The 24,262-nt window shown below is 47.7% G+C and overlaps 1 protein-coding gene and 1 non-coding gene across 3 annotated transcripts in view; one reads left to right on the top strand and one right to left on the bottom strand.

The window, feature by feature from the left end:
• The window catches only part of LOC121625756 (nuclear receptor ROR-alpha A-like), a 75,905-nt gene that overhangs the window by 22,665 nt on the left and 28,978 nt on the right, over positions 1–24,262 (bottom strand). Inside the window, exon 2 of one of the 2 annotated variants that reach the window (XM_041964042.1) lies at positions 8,242–8,274. In XM_041964042.1, coding sequence (XP_041819976.1) covers positions 8,242–8,274 — 33 coding nt within the window. Of the gene's footprint in view, positions 1–591; positions 664–8,241; positions 8,275–24,262 lie in introns of those variants that run through there. The other variant, XM_041964124.1, reaches the window with a different exon arrangement.
• On the top strand, positions 19,047–19,119 carry trnav-uac. The gene has a single exon. It is a non-coding gene; the product is annotated as a tRNA-Val (tRNA).

Genomic DNA, 24,262 nt, shown 5'->3' with positions numbered 1-24,262 from the left:
ACCAAGCTCCGAGGAGGACAGACAGAGAGACAGACAGGCAGAGAGACAGACAGGCAGAGAGACAGACAGAGAGACAGACAGACAGACAGACAGAGAGACAGACAGGCAGAGAGACAGAGAGACAGAGAGACAGACAGAGAGACAGACAGACAGACAGACAGAGAGACAGACAGGCAGAGAGACAGAGAGACAAAAGACAGACAGACAGACAGACAGACAGACAGAGAGACACACAGACAGACAGAGAGCCAAAAGACAGACAGACAGAGAGACACACAGAGAGACACACAGACAGACAGACAGACACACAGACAGACAGACAGAGAGACAGACAGACAGACAGACAGAGAGACAAAAGACAGACAGACAGACAGACAGACAGAGAGACAAAAGACAGACAGACAGACAGACAGAGTGGACACACAAAAACCATCTTTGGCAGAACTTGTGCAGCTCAGAAACTGAACTCCAGAAACTGAACTCCAGAAACTGAACGGAGACTAAAATCAGACAGATGAGACAGATGAAGTCTTCGGTTCAGTTCAGGGGGACTCAGGACGCAGCAGCTAGAATCTTTTTCTGTCCTCTTACCTTTCATGGCAGAAATCACAAAATACATATTTATAATCCAGACTGGTGTGTGTGATCAGCAGCAGCTCTCTCTCAGCTCTGTCATCCTCGCCCGCTCTCTGGACCACATGAGGATCCATGTGACCGTGACGTCATCACCCCACCCCCGCACCCCTCCTCCTTCCCCCCTCACTGACATGGCTGTCGGCCAATGAGAAGAGAGGGGAGGTAGAGCGAGCTGACTGGCTACTTGTGTGTGTCTGAGTGTGAGATTCCTCTCATGAAAGGACTTTCTGCTGCTCTTCACTTCTCAATAAAGTCTTAGTTCAACTTCAGGTGAAAATGTGTTTATGTTTGAATCAGAAAACTGACGCCACTGTCTTTATTTCATTTTATTTTTCTATTATTTCTAATTGTCTGACTCTCTGGACTCATCGCCGTCTGAAATGTTTTAATCCTGGTTCAAACATTTTGATGTAACTTTAGTTTTATAAAGTTCTGTATAAATAAAGTTCATCATTATGTTTATCTATATTATTGATTTATTATTTGTTATTGTAACATCTGCGCACTAATTTTGAAGCTGTCGCCATCAGCTGTTTAGCACTGTGCAGCAACCAGCAGAGACTCCAGGAAGTTACTGGTCCCAGTCAGAACAAGCGAGATGTCGCATGTTAATCAGTGAGTTTTACAGATGCTGGTAGGAGGATTTTACCTTTGGACAGAATCAGGCCAGCTGTTCTCCTCTGTTTCCAGTCTTCATGCTGTAGAGCTAAGCTACAAGCTAAGTTAGCTGGCTGTTGGCTGTAGATGCATATTTAGCATAAAGGCACAAGAGTGGTGTCAATCTGAACATCAAATTCTAAGAAAGAAAGAAATTAAGCAAACTTCTAGTCTACAAATTTACAACCAATCAGATAGAAGAACAGTGTGAGGTTCACCAGCTGTGCAGCATCATCAGTTACTGATGCAGCTTTAATGCAAATACGTCTCATTGTTCAATAAATGTTTCCCTAATTCCTCCTTTGCAACAAACCAACAGAAACTAAATCAGCCAACAGACAGCTCAAACAAACTGACGGCGCCCTTCCTCGGCCGTATGAAGGCTCGGCGCTGCTTTGAGTTTGTTTTTTAGTTTTCCTCTTCAGGACAGACTGAGAGCAGCATCATGATGGAAACATCATCACACAGACTCAGAAGAAAACCACACGATGCGTCTGTGCTGCGGTTCACAGCACAAAGACGAGGGAGACATGAAAGGAAGGAAGGAGGCGTGATACAGAGAGCGAGAGCGCAGAACAAATAACCAAAGAGGAAGAAAACAGAGGACGACACCGAGAACTGCAGCCTCAGCAGAAATCTGTCCACCAATCACATCCCTCCCTTCATCCTCCCAGCAGCATCAGTGACCAACTGTGGATGAAAGTCGGCTTCACATGAACAAACCACAAAATAACAAATAAATAACTATTAACTGCAGATATTCTAACATTTTTATCAATGTGCACCTGCAGCGAAGCAGTGACGGACGCTGGAGGAAGTCGACTCAGCACCAACGAGCCGACAAAACAGCACGAAGGCAAAGAAGCACCCAGAACGACTCAAAGAGGCCCGAGACAGCACAGCAGCGTCAGTTTAAGTCCGAAACTCAGACAGAAGTTCCTCTGAAGAACAACAAAACGTCTGCAGATTTCCTGTAGATGAGTTTGACTCGTCTGTTGCCGTGGTTTCATCGGCGGCCGACCCGGCGTCCAGAAACACTGCAAAACAGAAACAGAACCAAAATACTCCTGAAGCGTCAGGAGCGAGGAGCTGTGCAGCATCCGGCCGAAGACATTCTGCTAACCTGACGCAGCAGAGAGGCGTCCTGTTTGTCAGAGGCCAGGCACCAAACAAAAGCATGGCAGCTGATTGGTTGAACCGTCTGTCTGCCAACATCTATCACGGTGTGAAAATCTTTAAACACAGCGAGGACCCCGAGCTGACAGCGAGGTCATCACACTACAAGAACCCACTGAACGTCCCTGAAGTTAATTCTTCTCATCGGAGAGCCGCAGAGTCCAAAACTTTCAGGTAACTTTTCTTTTCAGCTTTGGCTGACGTCACTTTCAGCTCAGCTCCTATCAGCTGCCGTGTTTCCCCTCCACAAGAACGCAGCATGTCTGAACCTGGACCTTCACTATTCGGATCAAGAAGATCGTGAAGAACGAGGTGTGTTAGCTCCATAAGCAACAGCCACTCGTCCTCTCAGTGTCCCAGCTGGCTTTGAGGGAGACGCAGAGACAGCGGACAGTTCACCATCGAGACAGACAACCTATTTCAATGTGTTAGACACATGTTTAATCAACATTTAAGTGAATATGAGCATCATATTGGGCTTCATATAGACAGGGAGGGGTCGGGGCCAGCCCTAATGGAAATCTGAGGGATTGAACTTCAAACTAAAAGGATTTTGGCTGACCTGCTGTCCATTATAACACAGCGGTGCTTGAGTGCCTTTCGGCAATGCTCTTGCTCCCTTGTCCCTCCGGTGGACCCGTGCAGTGAAGAAAAACAGAAAACTTCCTAAAAAAAATAAAGTTACGTAACTGAAAGAAGTGAAGTGCAGCTCGAGCTAACAGGCACTTCGCCCGACATCCCACTCTGCTTCATAAAACAAATCCCGGCTGAGCCGCGCAGCATCATTGAAAATGATTAAGCTGCCTGAAAACAGGCGGCAGAGTAAACCTCAGTGTGTTGAAGACGTGAGGCTGCAGGCGAGAGCGACTCCTGCCAGCAGAGAGAGGAAGCCGAGGAGCAGCGGGAGCGTCATTCTTCCTCCAAATTGGCAGAACGGGGGGACGATTTACGCTTCGAAAGGCCCGTCGGCTGGCGGCGGAGCTCTCCGCCTCCCCTCATCACACCCAGTCAATAGTTTCACAGCAGCACGTTACGAGTTCTTTGGAAAATGCCTCCACAGCGCCCGGAGGATCAGTGTTTCTCCCTCCGATCGTCCCACGCGCAGCCGACTGGAGGAGGATCTCGCATTCATTATCCGTCCTTATCAGCTCTAATGAGAGAGACTCAGCTCTGGCAGCGGTCCCCCGTCACACATTCATCCTCATCTATCCTGCAAACTCGCAAGTCCTACATGTTTTACAGTAAAACTGCTTCTAATGTGGAAAAAATAAACTTACAGCGCACCGCCGGGAGCAAAAACTGCATTAAAAACTCATCTAGTGAATCTGTTCCAGTTCAGCTGAGAACACCTCAGTGGGTCGGCTCAGTCTCAGGTGACTGTCGCCTGGTCGAATCTCGTCATGCAGGTAGTTCTGGTTTATCCACCTCAGAACAGCTGCATCTTAATGACTGGATAATCCACAGACCTCGCTGACAAATGTCTTCATTAGAACTACTTCCTGCTGAAGGAGGAAACCGGTGGCAGACTTCTGAGAAAAGTTTGATGTTAGTTTAACCAGCAGAGAGTGAGGAGGACGAAGACACTGATCTAAACTAAAACCACCATCTCTGCCCCTCATCAGCACACCTCCACACATTCATTTCCATTTTCCAAATGTCCAACCAGGTTACTGCTGAGCTGAGGATTCTGGGAAGTCCAGGTCCTGGGCTTGCAACCAGCATCTTAAAGCTCTTTCGCTGCAAAATCCACGAGCAGCGCTCACTGTCCGAGCGAGCAGATAAACCATCAGTGATGACTACAAAACGCAAAGCGACCAGAGAGTCAGAGCAGAGAGTCAGAGCAGAGAGTCAGAGCAGAGAGTCAGAGTCACAGCAGAGAGTCACAGCAGAGAGTCACAGCAGAGCGTCAGAGAGTCAGAGCAGAGAGTCAGAGAGTCACAGCAGAGAGTCACAGCAGAGAGTCAGAGAGTCAGAGCAGAGAGTCACAGCAGAGAGTCAGAGCAGAGAGTCACAGCAGAGAGTCAGAGAGTCAGAGCAGAGAGTCACAGCAGAGAGTCACAGCAGAGAGTCAGAGAGTCACAGCAGAGAGTCACAGCAGAGAGTCAGAGAGTCAGAGAGTCAGAGCAGAGAGTCAGAGAGTCAGAGCAGAGAGTCAGAGCAGAGAGTCAGAGAGTCAGAGCAGAGAGTCAGAGCAGAGAGTCAGAGAGTCAGAGCAGAGAGTCAGAGAGTCAGAGCAGAGAGTCACAGCAGAGAGTCACAGCAGAGAGTCACAGCAGAGAGTCAGAGCAGAGCGTCAGAGAGTCAGAGCAGAGAGTCAGAGAGTCACAGCAGAGAGTCACAGCAGAGAGTCACAGCAAAGAGTCAGAGAGTCAGAGCAGAGAGTCAGAGAGTCAGAGCAGAGAGTCAGAGCAGAGAGTCAGAGAGTCAGAGCAGAGAGTTAGAGCAGAGAGTCAGAGTCACAGCAGAGAGTCACAGCAGAGGTCAGAGCAGAGAGTCACAGCAGAGAGTCACAGCAGAGCGTCAGAGAGTCAGAGCAGAGAGTCACAGCAGAGAGTCACAGCAGAGAGTCAGAGAGTCACAGCAGAGAGTCAGAGCAGAGAGTCACAGCAGAGAGTCACAGCAGAGAGTCAGAGAGTCACAGCAGAGAGTCACAGCAGAGAGTCAGAGCAGAGAGTCAGAGCAGAGAGTCAGTTCAGCTGAGAACACCTCAGTGGGTCGGCTCAGTCTCAGGTGACTGTCGCCTGGTCGAATCTCGTCATGCAGGTAGTTCTGGTTTATCCACCTCAGAACAGCTGCATCTTAATGACTGGATAATCCACAGACCTCGCTGACAAATGTCTTCATTAGAACTACTTCCTGCTGAAGGAGGAAACCGGTGGCAGACTTCTGAGAAAAGTTTGATGTTAGTTTAACCAGCAGAGAGTGAGGAGGACGAAGACACTGATCTAAACTAAAACCACCATCTCTGCCCCTCATCAGCACACCTCCACACATTCATTTCCATTTTCCAAATGTCCAACCAGGTTACTGCTGAGCTGAGGATTCTGGGAAGTCCAGGTCCTGGGCTTGCAACCAGCATCTTAAAGCTCTTTCGCTGCAAAATCCACGAGCAGCGCTCACTGTCCGAGCGAGCAGATAAACCATCAGTGATGACTACAAAACGCAAAGCGACCAGAGAGTCAGAGCAGAGAGTCAGAGCAGAGAGTCAGAGCAGAGAGTCAGAGTCACAGCAGAGAGTCACAGCAGAGAGTCACAGCAGAGCGTCAGAGAGTCAGAGCAGAGAGTCAGAGAGTCACAGCAGAGAGTCACAGCAGAGAGTCAGAGAGTCAGAGCAGAGAGTCACAGCAGAGAGTCAGAGCAGAGAGTCACAGCAGAGAGTCAGAGAGTCAGAGCAGAGAGTCAGAGCAGAGAGTCAGAGCAGAGAGTCAGAGAGTCACAGCAGAGAGTCACAGCAGAGAGTCAGAGAGTCAGAGAGTCAGAGCAGAGAGTCAGAGAGTCAGAGCAGAGAGTCAGAGCAGAGAGTCAGAGAGTCAGAGCAGAGAGTCAGAGCAGAGAGTCAGAGAGTCAGAGCAGAGAGTCAGAGCAGAGAGTCACAGCAGAGAGTCACAGCAGAGAGTCACAGCAGAGAGTCAGAGCAGAGCGTCAGAGAGTCAGAGCAGAGAGTCAGAGAGTCACAGCAGAGAGTCACAGCAGAGAGTCACAGCAAAGAGTCAGAGAGTCAGAGCAGAGAGTCAGAGAGTCAGAGCAGAGAGTCAGAGCAGAGAGTCAGAGAGTCAGAGCAGAGAGTTAGAGCAGAGAGTCAGAGTCACAGCAGAGAGTCACAGCAGAGGTCAGAGCAGAGAGTCACAGCAGAGAGTCACAGCAGAGCGTCAGAGCAGAGAGTCACAGCAGAGAGTCACAGCAGAGAGTCAGAGAGTCACAGCAGAGAGTCAGAGCAGAGAGTCACAGCAGAGAGTCACAGCAGAGAGTCAGAGAGTCACAGCAGAGAGTCACAGCAGAGAGTCAGAGCAGAGAGTCAGAGCAGAGAGTCAGAGAGTCAGAGCAGAGAGTCAGAGAGTCAGAGCAGAGAGTTAGAGCAGAGAGTCACAGCAGAGAGTCACAGCAGAGAGTCAGAGAGTCACAGCAGAGTCAGAGAGTCAGAGCAGACAGTCACAGCAGAGAGTCAAAGCAGAGAGCAGAGAGTCACAGGAGAGAGTCAGAGCAGAGAGTCAGAGAGTCACAGCAGAGAGTCACAGCAGAGTCACAGCAGAGAGTCAGAGAGTCAGAGCAGAGAGTCAGAGCAGAGAGTCAGAGAGTCAGAGCAGAGAGTCAGAGCAGAGAGTCAGAGCAGAGAGTCATAGAGTCAGAGCAGAGAGTCAGAGCAGACCTCAAAGAACACCTCAGTGGGTCGGCTCAGTCTCAGGTGACTGTCGCCTGGTCGAATCTCGTCATGCAGGTAGTTCTGGTTTATCCACCTCAGAACAGCTGCATCTTAATGACTGGATAATCCACAGACCTCGCTGACAAATGTCTTCATTAGAACTACTTCCTGCTGAAGGAGGAAACCGGTGGCAGACTTCTGAGAAAAGTTTGATGTTAGTTTAACCAGCAGAGAGCGAGGAGGACGAAGACACTGATCTAAACTAAAACCACCATCTCTGCCCCTCATCAGCACACCTCCACACATTCATTTCCATTTTCCAAATGTCCAACCAGGTTACTGCTGAGCTGAGGATTCTGGGAAGTCCAGGTCCTGGGCTTGCAACCAGCATCTTAAAGCTCTTTCGCTGCAAAATCCACGAGCAGCGCTCACTGTCCGAGCGAGCAGATAAACCATCAGTGATGACTACAAAACGCAAAGCGACCAGAGAGTCAGAGCAGAGAGTCAGAGCAGAGAGTCAGAGAGTCAGAGCAGAGAGTCAGAGCAGAGAGTCAGAGTCACAGCAGAGAGTCACAGCAGAGGTCAGAGCAGAGAGTCACAGCAGAGAGTCACAGCAGAGAGTCAGAGCAGAGAGTCACAGCAGAGAGTCACAGCAGAGAGTCAGAGAGTCAGAGCAGAGAGTCAGAGCAGAGAGTCAGAGCAGAGAGTCACAGCAGAGAGTCAGAGCAGAGAGTCAGAGAGTCAGAGCAGAGAGTCAGAGAGTCAGAGCAGAGAGTCAGAGCAGAGAGTCAGAGAGTCAGAGCAGAGAGTCAGAGCAGAGAGTCAGAGCAGAGAGTCACAGCAGAGCGTCAGAGAGTCAGAGCAGAGAGTCAGAGCAGAGAGTCAGAGCAGAGTCAGAGAGTCACAGCAGAGAGTCACAGCAGAGAGTCACAGCAGAGAGTCAGAGAGTCAGAGCAGAGAGTCAGAGCAGAGAGTCAGAGTCAGAGCAGAGAGTCAGAGAGTCAGAGCAGAGAGTCAGAGAGTCAGAGCAGAGAGTTAGAGCAGAGAGTCACAGCAGAGAGTCACAGCAGAGTCACAGCAGAGAGTCAGAGAGTCACAGCAGAGTCAGAGAGTCAGAGCAGACAGTCACAGCAGAGAGTCAAAGCAGAGAGCAGAGAGTCACAGGAGAGAGTCAGAGCAGAGAGTCAGAGAGTCACAGCAGAGAGTCACAGCAGAGTCACAGCAGAGAGTCAGAGAGTCAGAGCAGAGAGTCAGAGCAGAGAGTCAGAGAGTCAGAGCAGAGAGTCAGAGCAGAGAGTCAGAGCAGAGAGTCATAGAGTCAGAGCAGAGAGTCATAGAGTCAGAGCAGAGAGTCAAAGCAGGAGGTTATCTCAACAGACGGCAGGTGGGACAGGTGAAGAAACAGAACTTACAGGTGTGTGTCTTCTTCACAGCTGCTGACAAACCTGCAACACAGAAAACAGATAGTATGAAAGTCTCGCCTGATGTCACTCACAGGTTGTTCAGGTTATTGTGGTACAGAGACACATGGAGACGACGTGAAACCACAACGTCCAGGTTCTGCTCAGGAAGGAACAAAACCTCATTCAGAACCCCCTACGAACAAAAGCCATGTGCACACAAACTACGGTAAGCATGACAGGTCAAAATCGACGGTGGTGGTGTGCTCAGTGTAGAGTGCAGCTTGGGCCCAGTCCAAGACCGAGTCCAACCCAGGTCCAACAGAGTAGACCCGAGTCCAACCTGAGTCCAACCCATGTCCAACAGAGTAGACCCGAGTCCAACCTGAGTCCAACCCAGGTCCAAGAGAGTAGACCTGAGTCTGACTCGAGTCCAACAGAGTAGACCCGAGTCTGACCCGAGTCCAACCCAGGTCCGAGAGAGTAGACCAGAGCCTGACCCGAGTCCAACCCAATTCCAAGAGAGTAGACCAGAGTCTGACCCGAGTCCAACCTGATTCCAACCCAGGTCCAAGAGAGTAGACCCAGAACTCATTTCACACAAACTGCTCTGTTATCATCTGCACAACTCCACGTTTCCCTGCATCGTTGGGCTTGACTTCCTCCATCCGTACCTGGGCGACATGAACCTCAAACAGCCTCCATGTTTCATTCATGTGTTGTCACGTTAATAACAAACCCCACACTGACAGTCGGTCCCCCATTTTGATTTATTTTACACCATATTTTCACAAAAACCCAACCCGAACGTTATTTCTCCTGGACCCGGCTTGGGTCCAGAGTCCAGCTGCTGGCCTTTTATGAGCATGGACTCATGACTGCCAACATGACTGTAACTGCACAGTGACATACTGTCCACACATCAACCCGCTGATCATTCAACCATCCTGATTTGTGTGAAGACGTGAAAACGTGAAGAGTTTCTCATCTTAACCGAACTTCTCACAATGCGATCGCAGCATTCGCTCCATCGCCTCCGTCAGGACGTCGTGTTTTTCACTTTCAGCTGAATCTCGGTAAATCTGTCCTCGAGACTTGAAACCAAACAAGCAGGAAGTGAACACAGACAGAACAGAAACGCTCATTCACTCTGTGAGTCACACCATGTCGCCGCTCAGCGTCCAAACGTCGCCGCTCGGCTTCAGAGTGACGCAGCTCGTCCTCTGGCTTCTCTCCAGACGGCCACGGGGGGGCGGAGACGGTCCCGGGGCCAAAATCTGTCGGGGCCACAGTGACTCGCTGCTCTGGTGACGCTCTGCTCGCTTGGCCCATCTGGACGAGGCCGCAAAGTGTGTGTGTGTGTGTGTGTGTGTGTGTGTGTTTCAGCATGTGTCCAACTGTGATCTGTATGTGAGTCGTCCTGTGTATCCATGCTGACAGCAAGAAAGAGGTGGAAGCTGTTACCATGGCGACCAGGTCTCACCTTACAACCAAAGTAAGGACCAAGACCAAAGTAATCAAGCAGGTGCAGATCATAAATGTGTGTGTGTGTGTGTGTGTCTGTGTGTGTGTGTGTGTCTGTGTGTCTGTGTGTGTGTCTGTGTGTCTGTGTGTGTGTGCGTGTCTGAGTCTGTGTGTGTGTGTGTGTGTGTGTGTGTGTGTGTGTCTGTTTAAGAACATTTGAACACGTTCGTCAGGATCAGAGCAGCAGGAGGATGAACATCGACCTCACTGCGGTTTTTTGCTGCTGATTGATTTTTAAAAACCAGATTTAATGCAAACGCCAATTAAAGACTTTTCTTAAATGTGATATTTGAACAGAAGTATCACATCAAACACGGAGGTTAAAGTCTGTGAGTCTGTTTTCTGCTGCACTTCACCTCTTCTGTCAGACTCCTCCCATCAGCCATCTGGTCGTCTGCCATCACACACACACACACACACACACGCACACACACGCACACACACACACACACACACACTGACACACACACACAGACAGACAGACAAACACACACACACTGACACATATTGATATTTATCGTTTTCACGCTTTGATGCAGTTTTTCGTTTAAATCAATTAGATCTAAATTTCTATAAATCTCTTTTTCGGAGCCTCGTCTGGTTGATTACTGAAACGACACAGCAGCCGGGGGGCACAGTCCAACTACGAACGAGATGTTCAGTGAACATCGTCAAAGACAAACACGCAGCAGAACATGTGAGGAAATAACAGCTGCAGCTGCTCAGGAGCCGGACGGACGACCGGTCCTGAACTCCACCTCAGAGCGGGGACAGGTGACACGCAGGTAACTGCTGGTTAACCACCGAGAGTCTGCAGGATTTCAGCAGCTGAACACGACAACAAACTACAGCAGTAACACTAAGGATGACGTCGCCATGGTTACAATTATTGCAGTATTATTAGTGTATAGTTAGAAAAAGGTCACATTCATCTTAATCATTTAATGCACCACCCGGCAGGCACGCAAAGTGACCCAAATCAAACACACCCACCCACCAATCACTGACGAGTGACAGAACTTTCTGCTTTTACACTGGGCCAGAGAGGCTGGGAGGACTGGTTATACTGGGACAGAGAGGCTGGGAGGACTGGTTATACTGGGACAGAGGGGCTGAGAGGACTGGTTTTACTGGGACAGAGAGGCTGGGAGGACTGGTTATACTGGGACAGAGAGGCTGGGAGGACTGGTTTTACTGGGACAGAGGGGCTGAGAAGACTGGTTTTACTGGGACAGAGAGGCTGAGAGGACTGGTTATACTGGGACAGAAAGGCTGGGAGGACTGGTTATACTGGGACAGAGAGGCTGGGAGGACTGGTTATACTAGGACAGAAAGGCTGGGAGGACTGGTTATACTGGGACAGAGAGGCTGGGAGGACTGGTTATACTGGGACAGAAACGCTGAGAGGACTGGTTATACTGGAATAGAGAGGCTGGGAGGACTGGTTACACTGGGACAGAGAGGCTGGGAGGACTGGTTATAGTGGGACAGAAAGACTGGGAGGACTGGTTATACTGGGACAGAGAGGCTGGGAGGACTGGTTATACTGGGACAGAAAGGCTGGGAGGACTGGTTATACTGGGACAGAGTGGCTGGGAGGACTGGTTATACTGGGACAGAAACGCTGAGAGGACTGGTTATACTGGGATAGAGAGGCTGGGAGGACTGGGAGGAGCTTTGAGGATAAACAAGCAGAGGAAGCTGCAGTTCACTCAAACACTGATTCTGTCCTCCGTCAGCATCACATCTTCACTCCGTTTGATTCATGAGCCTCTACATCCAAACCTGTTCACCTCTCCTGCGTCTCTGTGCTGAACTGGGACGCGTGGAGACAAACTGAAAGACGAAGAGCTGATGGTGAAAAACAATGCGTCTGATTTCTGAGGCTCCAGTTGAATCTGAGGTGAGCTGAAGAGCAGAAAATGATTTCTTTATTTCCTGTGCTGAATTATTTCTGGAAGCAGAAGAGTCTGAGTCTGAACTCCAGGAAGAAAAACTGCTGCTGCTCCTTCAGCTCTGACGAATCACTTCTAAACTGTCGGTTTACCTCCAGCTGAGGACAAACAGGACACTGTGGTGTTAAAGTGGATTGTGACTGACAGCAGTTTGTCCTCAAACTGTCCAGGAAATAGTTGAATCTAAACAGCTTATTAAACAACAAAAGAGGAAAAAGGACCTTGATAGATGGAGTAACCTTTTTGCACGTCACTGCCGACACATTGTAGCGTCTATAGACACACGGCATCGTGACGACCGTCCCCTGAGGGCCACAGAGGGTCTCTCAGGCCTGTTGGCAGGTTTCTCTTTCCAGGTTGCAGTGGGAGAGAAACATGGAGCAGGTTTCTGAACAGAAAACAAGCCCATCCCTTTTTATGATGACAAACATGTCTCATGGGTTTACCTGCAGCGTTGTGTTCAAAGCCACGCAGCATCGTCACCTGACTACATCTGAAACGAGCTGAATGCTACGTACAGCACGCGCACAGTGCTAATGTGCTGATGCTAAGCAGGTTGACCATGGTCGACATGTGTTAGCATGCTAACATTAGCTAATTAGAACTAAACATGACATTTGGATGAGAACGATAAGAACGACATTAGTTTTGCAGATACCGACCGACACCATCAACCACAGAGTCAAACTGCTAACATAAGGATGCTAATACGTGAGAGCTAGATAGCACACACAAACTGAACAACACCAGAGCTAACAACACAAGAACAACACTGCTTCTTTACTGTCTTCTACTTGGACTCTGGTCTGGGACATGCTAGCTTTAGCCTCAGTCTTTTATGTGTATTTAAGATGCTTTTACAGGATTCTGCTTCCAGAGCAACTGAGTGGGAAGACGAGGAAGTGAGCAGGAGATGTTTTCACTCACTCGTATATTTAGCATTAATTAGCTAGCTAGTTGATGCAGCTCACAGATCGCAGATAACACTCACACCTGAAGCTTTTCACCTGATCTGCTTCCTGTCAGAGGAGTCAGAGCAAACACTGAACAAACAGCGACTGCTGAGGAAACCCGTGCACGCGGCCGCTCGAGCTGCAGGAGAAGGAAAGAAAGGTAAGAATAAATGAACGGTTTGATTTAATCGATCATCAAACACTGACCTGGAAAACAAGCGGCTTTCATGTGGCTGCAAAAACCCCGATCAGCAGAAAAACCCTCGCTCTCTGTTTTCTTCTGTTTCAAAGCTCAGCGGCGACGTCGTTTATCTGCAGCGACCTTTGACTGCCTCCAAAAATTAATCCTGCCTGCACACAAACACGCACTTCCCCCTCCACGCGCTTCATATTTCAAAGACGTGATAATAGGCGTCGTCAAGCACCTACGAGGCTTTATCGTGGAATCTAGGCCAGATTAGAATATGCATTAGCTCTGCCCTTTTCAACTCTGCAGCAGGAGGAAGAGGAGCTGCTTCAGCTCGAACAAACACAGAAACCCAGAAAGCTTCAGGCCGTGAGGATGAGGAGGGAATCATCTCTGCTGTCACTGTAATCCTCTGCCCAATGAAACCGCTGGAGCTGAGACATTTAAACACCAGAAGTTCTTTTGCATTTATTTTTAATCGCACTGTGTCTCTTTCTGATCATTTTGCATCACTTGGTCTCTTTGCAGAGCCCAGCGGGCCCTGAACCTGAGCCCAGCGGTCCCTGTACCTGAGCCCAGCGGTCCCTGTACCTGAGCCCAGAGGGCCCTGTACCAGAGCCCAGCGGACCCTGTACCTGAGCCCAGAGGGCCCTGAACCTGAGCCCAGCGGACCCTGTACCTGAGCCCAGCGGTCCCTGTACCTGAGCCCAGAGGGCCCTGTACCTGAGCTGAACTGAAGTTTGCAGCTCTGCAGAAGTGGAGAGTGATGATTTTAACCGTTGGTGTGCTTCTCGTCTCCGGGACAGGAACATGGACAGGTGACGTGTGGTAACCTGGTTTTTAAAGGTCTAAAGGTAGCTGGTTTCTGGAGGTTTGTGTGTCCAGCTGAACAGACAACAGGTTTGGCTGCATCAGCGTCACAATGACGTCGCCTCGCGTTTCGCAGATGACGATATCTGTCTGTCTGTCGTCATTCGAGCTGCTCTGTGATCAGCGGTTAGCGATTTCCTCCTCCCTCCTCCTCTTCTTCAGCGGGGTTAGACCGTCTCCTCCTGCAGTCTGTCACAGCAGATCACACACTGACACACTGACCCAGAACCTGCAGCTCGCTGCTGAAATATTCAGAGTTTCAGCGAGGAGAGACGACGACCAACTGCCGCTCGGTCACAACAACGCGGGACGTTAGCAGCGTGGATACAGATGAGAACAAAATAAACCGGAAAACAAATCAAATGCAGCGCCACCTGCTGGCCACAAAAGATCACCGAGCTGAAAGTTCATCATATTCATAAAGAAAGACGTTTTTTATACGTAGAAAAATATATTTATATTCCCTTTAGTGTAGCCTTTATATTCTAACGTTTTAATTGGAGCCAAAGGTGAGGTTAGTTTCTGTTGTGATGTCACACAGTTTGTCTTTTCTTTGTGTTTCTTTAAATGAACCCGGACAGTAAAGATGGGAGAAGAAACATGGAGGCGTTTCAACAGCTCTGACGCTGGTTCAGCTTCACGAGAAGCTTCTGACACGCAGCAGCAACGAACTGGAGATGACCGATCCAGTGAGATCAGCCAGGTGAGATCAGCCAGGTGAGATCAGCCAGGTGAGATCAGCCAGGTGGAACGCGACGCCCTGAGACTTCGGGTGGATTTTGATGGTTGTGGTTGTGGTGCTGACTCCGTCACCCTCTTCAGTTGAACATGATGTATTCGCAGTGGACCCTCTGCTGTGTTTGCTGATCTGCATCTCAGCTGCGTTTCACTCATCAGACTCTGACTGAGCTCTGAACGCTGAAGTGTTTCTGTCGTCCCGCTCTCCTCCAGAATCCATCAGCTGAGCCGAGCAGAAGGTGGCAACAGAAGGAAACACATGAGGGACGTAGAGGCTGCTTCCCTGTAGGGCTGGACCTCGTGGCGGAGAGAGGAGGCACGAGCGGGAAGAGGCGACGCGGCGAGCGGATCCCTCCGGGCTCTGATGGATGGAGGGGAGGAGCGGCGAGCAGAGCCTCGAGGATTCTGAAGGAAGACCAGAATCTACAGCTGAGCTGAAAACTGCTCAGTCCATGATACAGAGACCATCAGCAGGGACAGACTCAATACACACACACAGAGAGAGAGACACAGAGACACAGACAGACACAGAGAGACACACAGAGACACAGAGACACAGACAGAGAGAGACACACACACAGACACAGAAACACACACACACAGAGACACACACACACACACACACACACAGACACTCAGACACACACACACACACTCCCTCTTCATGGACAGAGTCTCTGTCATTGTCCTCCATATGTTTTGACGTTATGAGACGTTACTCTAATGTGACGTCGTCACTTCATTCAGTTCCTCTGCACACTTTTCTGTTTGATTTCTTTTTGTTCTGTTTGTTTCAAAGAGGTTTCGCTCTCCAACCACAGAACCAGTGATCTGCAGAGATCAACTGAACCAGCTGAACCGCATGAGAGAGACGAGGAGAGACGAGGAGAGACGAGGAGACGGATCTTCTCTCTTCAGCTAAACGTTCATCAAATCCACGTTTACAGTTTCTCTGTTTCACAGCACGAGGGGAGCTGCACTGATCTGACTGCTGTCCCTCACTGTGCCACAGCGTCTGTGCATTAAACAGCAACACAAAACTCACTCTCCCTGATAACTAGTAAAAAGTAATTAAATTACTTTTCACAGAAATAACTTACAACTGTAACTAATTTCTCATTTTCAGTAACTCTGTGTTTCACACAACGTACTGATCAACAGCTGAAAGAGCCGAGAAACTCGGACGAGGACGACAGCCGGCCGTCAAACACGTGAACATGTAACATGCTAACAAACAGACGTTCATGTTTTTCACTCTCTGCAGCCTCTAAAGGTCTGACCTGTCAAACTGAATTGAATTTGGAGACCTTGGAGAGGCTGCAGGTGAGTCCTCCAGGATGCAGCAGGTACGACCTGCGCTGTCAGAAACAGCCTCTGCTTCAACGAAAGCTCTGAAAGCTGTAAAACAGCAGACTGACACTGAGGATGGAGAGAATCGGTCTCCCTCAGAGTCCCAGCAGAGATTACAGCTCCCGCATCTTATAATTGTTCAGAGCGAGCGGCTCCTCGTACCAATTATAGCGCATTAGCAGCCGCCGCCAAAGTCATTTCATCGCCGCTCATCAGGGGACTCAAGACAAAACGAAAAAAAGCCACCCTTCCTCTCGCTGGCTTCAGACGCCTGCAGCATCAAATGAACTGAGGATTTAAGATGGTGGAGATAAAATGAGATTTAAGGATTAGACACAGAGATGTGAGTGAACTTTTGGTGACTTGTTTGAAAATGACAAGAGGAAGTGAGTAACGCTGCTGCTGCCGCCGCCACCGCCGCCGCTGCTGCTGAGGATCCTGGCTCGAATAAAACCACAGCAGAGATGGAAAAACAACGTCTTACAGAACATTAGAAGCATGAAGGACTCATATTCATCGAGTGTGTTTACAACAAGCTTGGAGATATTTTAGCTGTTTTCCACCTGCCGTCACTGAGCAGCAGATTAACACCGAGGAGGAGGTGACAGCAGGGAGGAAGAAAGAAAACACTTTCCACAGTCCAAACAGACACACGGCTTTTCTTTAAAGAGCAAATGAAGATTTTTAAAAAAGAAATAAAAGCCGCAAAGGCCAAAATATTCTTGCTTTTAGTCCCAAATTGGATTCAAAATCCAACTGGATCCTACATTTCCCATGATGCCACTCGACAGTGTGTGTGTGTGTGTGTGTGTACCTGGTACGAAAAGCTGCCTCTTTCAAACTGGAAAGCAGACTTCCTCTAACGTCCAGAATGAAATAAAAGCTCAGTACAGGAATGAGTCGGTTAAAAGTCTGGTGCAGAGCTGCAGCTGAGGATCCTACGATGAGGTGGAAACACTGCACAGCAAGTCAGAGTCCTGCAGTGTCAACTGCCTCCTCGTAGGCCCCTGTGAGTGTTTCACTGTGCTGAACTACATTAAACACTCACAGAACAAAACCACACACTCTCAACAGCTCACTGACTTCACTGCAATAACACACAGATGTGGTCCCACTGGGGTTTGAACCCAGGACCTTCTGCATGTAAAGCAGATGTGATGAACACTCCACACAGACCTCTGTGACAGGAGCGAATGTAATGTGACTGAGCCTCTGTGACGGTGTTTCCATTCACTCTCATCACACTGAGTATGAGGAAGATACAAGGTTTTCATATGACAACAGCATAGTGCACACACGCTATGAGAGCCTGCACACGCACACACGCACGCACACACAGACACACACACACGCACACACGCACACATGCACACACGCGCGGCTCGTGGTCGTTGCTTCCTGTCTAACCGCGGTAACGTTCTCTGACACCTCAGACACAAACACATGAAAGAGCTGCAGCTTATCAGCAGCAGCCGAACGCAGCCGACACACGACGGCTGCAGCCGACACACGACGGCTGCAGCCGACACACGACTGCTGCAGCCGAGGCAGCGTCACCTCCACCACCGAGCAGCCATCACACACCTGTGCAGGTGTTTCCATCAGGGCGGCGTGGAGTCTGCTGCTACCTGTCAACACGATGTCGACGGGCAGCAGACGCTGGAGGCTTTATAAGACAGGCCTCATCAGACAGGAGGAAACAGGCACAGAGGACGAAGATACACCAGACACACAGGACACATTCACCAACGTCTTCATCACTGCGCATGGAGGAGACCAAAGAAGAAGAACACTATAACTCATCACCACACACACAAACACACATACACAGATAAGATGAGACATACTTTACTACTTTATTAATCCCCATCTGGGGAAATTTGGGTGTTACAAGCAGCAGGTAATGGCAGTTGAAAAAAATATAGCAACAGAAATAGAGAAATACAAGATAAAAAAAGCTGACCATATATGGATGATAAGCCGTGGGGCTGTCAGGGCCACAGGACACGAACTGAAGGCGAGCTCGAAGGCTGGTTTATTAACAAAAAGGTTTTTCCAAAAATCACACAACAAAAGGCAGGAGGGCAAATAACTAAAGACGCTGAGGATCAAAAGACAAACGAACAAGACGAGACAAGACTCTGGGTTAACTGTAGCTGTGGTGGCAAAGACAACAAGACACATAACACACAAGACGATCCAGCACAGGACAAAGGGAGACGCGGACTATATATACACGAGGTAACAAGGAACAGGTGGAGACAATCAGGGCGGGGCAGACAATCAGACAGGCGGGAAGGACACCAGGAAGTCAAGGGCCTGAAATGAGAGGAGAGTCAGGATTTCACAATAAAACAGGAAGTACATAACAAGACATGACGCTGTGAACAGACACATCAACAGACCCGACGAGACATGACAATGGACATTTTATACAAAGAGCAATGTCAGAGAAAAAATATGTAAAAACATCTATAACAAATATATATTGATGTAAAGACCAAAAAGAAAAATTACCATAAAAATATACTGCCAAGAATTCTGCAGAATTTCTTCACACGCATGATGAATAAAGTGACTACAGCATTAATGATGCTGAAGAAATACAGATACACACACACACAAACACACACAATGCATTCACTGATGGCCTCATCACTGCACATGGAGGAGACACCAGAAGAAGAACAATATAAACTGTCACCACACGCACACACACGCACACACACACACACACACGCACACACACACACACATACATACACCACCTCCTCCCATGCTTATTAAATATATTAAATAGGTAGTTTGAGCCTCTTGGTGCTCCAGTTGGACTCATACTGAGAGAGAAACATGCTGCTCAGCCTTCTGTGCACTCCCCCCCTGAACCACACACACACACACTTACAGTAAACACACACACACCATCCCTTTCCCGCCCTCAGGGCCCCCATATGGACCTGATGGATGCGCCTTTTCAAAGCTGCTCGCACAGACATGAGCAGAAAGCTGTGCACACGGCGCGCGGCACAGTGCAGCAGTCAGAATACATGGAGTTCAATGCAGCATGAACAGAAGGCTGCGAGCTTCAGTCCAGGCTGGATATTTAATTATATCCTCAAGCTTTTATAAAAAATACATTTTGATTGGTAGAGGTCAACCAAGAAACAAAACATGTCTGTTTTTTTGTGACGCTCTGGAGGAAGTGTTGTCAACAAGAAGCTGACAGTCCTCACCTGCACAGGTTTCATAGTGTAGTGGTCATCACGTCTGCTTTACACGCAGAAGGTCCTGGGTTCAAACCCCAGTGGAACCAGAACTTTGACTTATGGCTGAAGTTAATTATACAAAGTGGGAGATCTGAATTTACACACGTGGTTTTGCCAGATATGTACATACTGACTTTGAAGAATTCAATATTACAACACTGTAAATAGCAAAAAACACTCTAACACCAACTTTACAAAAGTGACAAGTTTCCATCACTGCTTTCATTAAAGTAAAGGATGTGAATATTTCCTCCTCCGGCCGCTCTGTGAGTTCCGTCACCATGTCGACCTCACTGGTCCTTTAACATACTTACAACATTTCATATTTCAAACCCGTCCGTAACGCATGAAGGTCGTGGGACGGTTTGTCCTTCAGACAGCGCTTCTCTTCAGGCTCGCTGCTGAAAGTCTCGTGTGCACAGTGAACGCCGCAGATAACACGAAGGACTGAAACGTGATTGGCTGCAGGATTATTCTGGAAGATGTGCACTGATACACATCTCTGGTCGTCATATGTTACATCCCCACCGCTGCTCTCAGGAGGCTCACAGGAAGACAAAGCTGCTTTTCTCTCGTCCTGATGGCTGACATGTTGAAGGTGCTACAGCAGGTTTTCAGACTGACAAGATCTGTGTGTGTGTGTGTGTGTGTGTGTGTGTGTGTGTGCAGAGGCCTCAGGGGTAAACACAGCTCTGTGACAATGCAGTGTGTATGTGTGTGTTATCTCTGCACTGACTGCTGCTCTGTTCTGCAGACGAGATGCTGAAGGACTGAAGATACTGTGATTTCATCTGTCCTGTAACTTTACTCCAGATCTGCAACAAACGTGTCAAACTGTCGCTGTCGCTTCTTCAGAGTGGTTTGTATATTTTTTATTGTACTCTTGGAAAGGCAACAGTACACCAGTGAGTAACAACCAGCAGGCAGAATGACTTGAGCTGTGAGCAGAATCTAGAAACGTAATAACAGAAGGAGCAGCAGCCGAACTCTCACATCACCTGCAGGAAGTCTTATCTTTCATTCCAGGATGTCATCTGACATCACAAAGCATCACATGACCAAGGTGAGAGTGACACATGCTGGTTGTTTGTGTCACCTTCAGTGACCTGACAACCTTGAAGCTCAAGCTTTGAGTCTCTGTTAAGCATCAGTTCTGTTGCTGCTTTAGCTACAGCTAACATCTGTACACTGGCTTCACTCTGAAAACACCTTGAGACTGTCCACTACCTGTCCAGCACTGGACAGACACAGGTAGAGACCAGCTGGTGAACATGTTGTTCTGCGGCTGCTACAGGCAGCTGTTTGATAAATGTTACTCTCAGTTTGACTTGGCCTCTTTCTGCCCCCTAGTGGGCAAAAATGATTTAGTCCAGTCTTGACTGTCACTGTTGCTCATCGCTGAACTCTAGTAAAAAGCTTCGTTCCATTGTTCCCCCCTACTCCCCCCCTGTGAACTCACCTCAGTGTGGAGCTGCTGCTGTGCAAAGACTGTTTGTTAAAACAATTCTACGCTACTTTAGCTGAACAGCGACCACTGTGGCCACAAGTGGTAGTTACAGGATAATGCTAAATGCTAACATGTAGCATAACCATCACCCGGAAAAAAAAAAAAGGAAGTACTTCTGTTACACAGAAATAGCGATCTAATGTTTGTAACATTTTGTCCAAATGAGGTTCAGGAAGATCAAAGAGAATTAGTGCTGCAACATTCGGTTCATTTTCCACCTGACACAAGTGCTACAAGCACTAACATTAGCCACCATAAGCTAACTGCTCGTAACAGATCAATAAGACTCACAGCAAAACCTCTGTTGTTGTATTTTATTACTTCAGAACAAACAGATCTTTCTTTCTTGAATGCATGAAGACAATAAAGAACACAGAGTTCAGTCCAAACAGATTTTCTCTCTTTATAAATCTGTAAAAATCAGAACATATCAAACCACTGAGCCCCACACCCCCACACCCCCCCAGCTGTACCACCAGCCCACTCCCTTCATCTCACAGGTGCTAGCTCTGCACTGCCTGCTAACTGAGAAGCTAACAAACTGACTCCTGATCACCTTTTGATCTGTTTCAGTTGATCCTGTGGTGGGGGCTGTTTGGAGCACCTGAACTCGCTCATTGAAGATATTTATCAGTTTTAGAGGTCTGACTTCTGAAAGTCTGACGAGAACAACCTGTAAAGCTGGAAACGGTTCATCGGCACTTATCAGCATTTTTGTGGTTGGTTTTTGGTCGTCACTGAAAACCAAACCAGACCTGTTTGAAAGAGTCGGAGGTCTGGAACACGACGACACGACAAACACAACAGAGCAGAGAAACAAACGCTGGAAACACGGTGAATACGAGGGGAGTCAATCATAATATCACCGCCTGAATCATTCGGGTCATAAAAATTTAACTTTGACTGAGTGGAAGAAACCGAGGTCACATGTCAGGAGACGACAACAGCAACTAACTTATTTCAGCATATTTCACCAAGGAGAGCACGACTACAACAACTACCACCAAACCACCAACATACTACGAACCAGCAGGCTTCTGTCGCCATTAGACTGCTGGGTAACATACAGTGATGTCATACGGCAGTGAATCAATGTAATATAATATATATAATAAAATATAATAATATAATATATAATAGGATTCTGTGTTTGGACTTTGGCTTCTTCTTATTTTAAGCAGAATTTGCATCATAAATTAGATCCAGTCTGATTCAATAAAACAGCTCAAACTGTATCGAGGCTACCTGAAATTTCCATGTGTGTGCGTGCATGCGCGTGTGTGCGTGCGTGCGTGCGTGCGTGCGTGTGTTACATCAGACAGTCATTATGTAACACTGACATCTGCTGGGAACAGGGTGGGTGTTCACTGCTGTCATGTGTGTATGTGTCTGTTTGTTCATGATGTTTGTCTTCACTGGTCCTCCAACACGTGTGTTAACGTTTGTGTTTTTTAATGAAGTTAGTGAGACTACATTTAAAATTCAATCAATAAATACAGCAGCAGTCGGGCTGAAATGACTGAATCAGTTCAGTAAATAACTATTATTAACATGAATTATTTGTTGCTTCAAAAATTTTGTGAATTTAATGTGAAATAAGATGTAAACTGATGTTAAAGGTGTTTCCTCTGATTGTTTCTGCTGTTTTTCTGTTTTTTCTTTGTCCTGTTTGAGTTTGAGGACGTCACTTTGGGCACCGGCTGGCATTTTGTTCTTACTTTAATAGACTAAATAATGAACTCAAAGACTAAAAAAAAGACAGTAACATCAGAAAGATAATGAATCACCTGCAGCCCTTCAGAGACCAGGTTTGGGGATTTTTAGAAATAATCGTCAACTCAAAACACATCTTTGATGAAGGAAACTGCTTCACTGACAGAATGCATCAATGCAATGAAATAAATAGAAAAGGTCCACTCAGAAAAGTGATATTTAGAGCTGCATTGGGGGGTTTCGGCCATGTTTTCTTATATAACCTGATTACAGCTGATGTGTTAGCAAACATCCTGCAGCCGCAGACCAGCACCATCGCCCCCCTGGACAGGTCCAGGTCGCTCTGGTTTGGTCTCCTCCAACATCCTGAGAAATATGATAGGTCTCTATTTGAGTGACCCCGTTCAGATTTTTCATTTGCTGCATCACATATTTTAAAATATCGATTAGCGGAGCTGGAAAAGATTTTTATACTGCTTATACGTATATACTGCTGGATTTTCTCCAGGCTTTAAACATCAACATCCCTCTGTGTAATAAACAGGGGAAATGAATTCAACATGTATTGAATGGAGCCTCTCTGGCATCCATCTCGTCAATTTTCAGGGGGGCCGTCAGGCTGAGTTTAAGAGCTCTAAACCGGCAGACGATAAGTTAATCCTTTTATCCGTATCCTTGCCGCTGGCAACCAAAATAAATGCTGAAATGGGAGTTGGGAGGAATGTGGTGAGAGAAGAAAGTCTAGAGGCTGTGAGAGGAAGGAACGTGGAAACACGGCCCAGGAGAGGAATGAGTGGGAATAAATAAAGACGTGAACGAGCTTTTCTTTGGCTGCGAGGTGGGAGAGTGAATGAATGTGACTCCTGCCTAATAGATTTAACACAGTCGGCTCCTCCCCGGCGTCCTCGAGTCCTCGATCTGCACAGACTGCAGCAGGGAGCAGATTATACATCCGACTCTTCTCAGCTGCTTCCTGCGACACTTCAACTGCTAACAGCACCTCAGCCTCGCTTCACTTCTTCTGACACTCTGACAGCTCGAATGGACACTTCGGTTTCTTTCAGTACTTACACTTCAACTGATTTCAACAGTTATGCTCCTTCCAACGTTTTCATTTCATCCGACACTTCAACTCATTGCACTTTTTACGGATCGAATGACACCCCAGTTTCTTTCAGCACCCAAATGTAGATCTGACACTTCAACCCCTTTCAGTGATTCAGCTTCCACAGACACTTTCTTTCCTTTTACAGCTTTTCAGTCCTTACACTTCAACTGTCACCACTCATTACACTGCTAACACTTCTTCTGGCCATTCAACTATTTCCTGTCCTTCAGCTTCCACTGACACTTCGGCTTCTTTCGCTCACTTGCCGCTGTTTGAACTGCACACATTTCAAAGGGCACTTCAATTCCTTCAAATTCTACTGAGACCTTCAACTCCTTTTAGTATTTAGGTTTAAACTGACAACATAAACTCCCATCAGTACTTGCGCTTCATGTGCCACTTCAACCCACTTCAGCAGCTGAGCTTCTACTGACACCTTCGGATGCACCTCAACTCCTTTCACTTGACTTCTTTTTTTTAAATTTTTATTAAACCTTTATTTTACCAGGAAAATTGGCCCATTGAGATTAAAAATCTCTTTTCCAAGGGCGTCCTGGCCAAGTGGCAGCACAAGTCACAAAGTTAAAAATTTCAATTTGATTATAAAAACAATTCAATTAAAACAAGTACAAATCAAGCAGTCAGTCTCAAGTGTTCTCATTTTGGAATTAAAATCGCTCAATGGAATCAGTTCTGTTAGTTTCATGTCCTTTTGCAGCACTCTTTGGCGTGGTCACATGGATTCAAAGTAAACACATTTAGAGACGGACAGTCCCGGCAGCCTAAGATAAAGCTGTATGTGTGAGTGAGTGTGCAGGTGTGACGGCCGTTCATTCATCCTGTCAGTGCAGTCGACTCACCT

This window comes from Chelmon rostratus, chromosome 1 (genome assembly GCF_017976325.1).
Source record: "Chelmon rostratus isolate fCheRos1 chromosome 1, fCheRos1.pri, whole genome shotgun sequence".
In the NCBI taxonomy this organism is placed as follows: Eukaryota; Metazoa; Chordata; class Actinopteri; order Chaetodontiformes; family Chaetodontidae; genus Chelmon; species Chelmon rostratus.
This window is presented reverse-complemented; position numbering and strand designations above follow the sequence as displayed.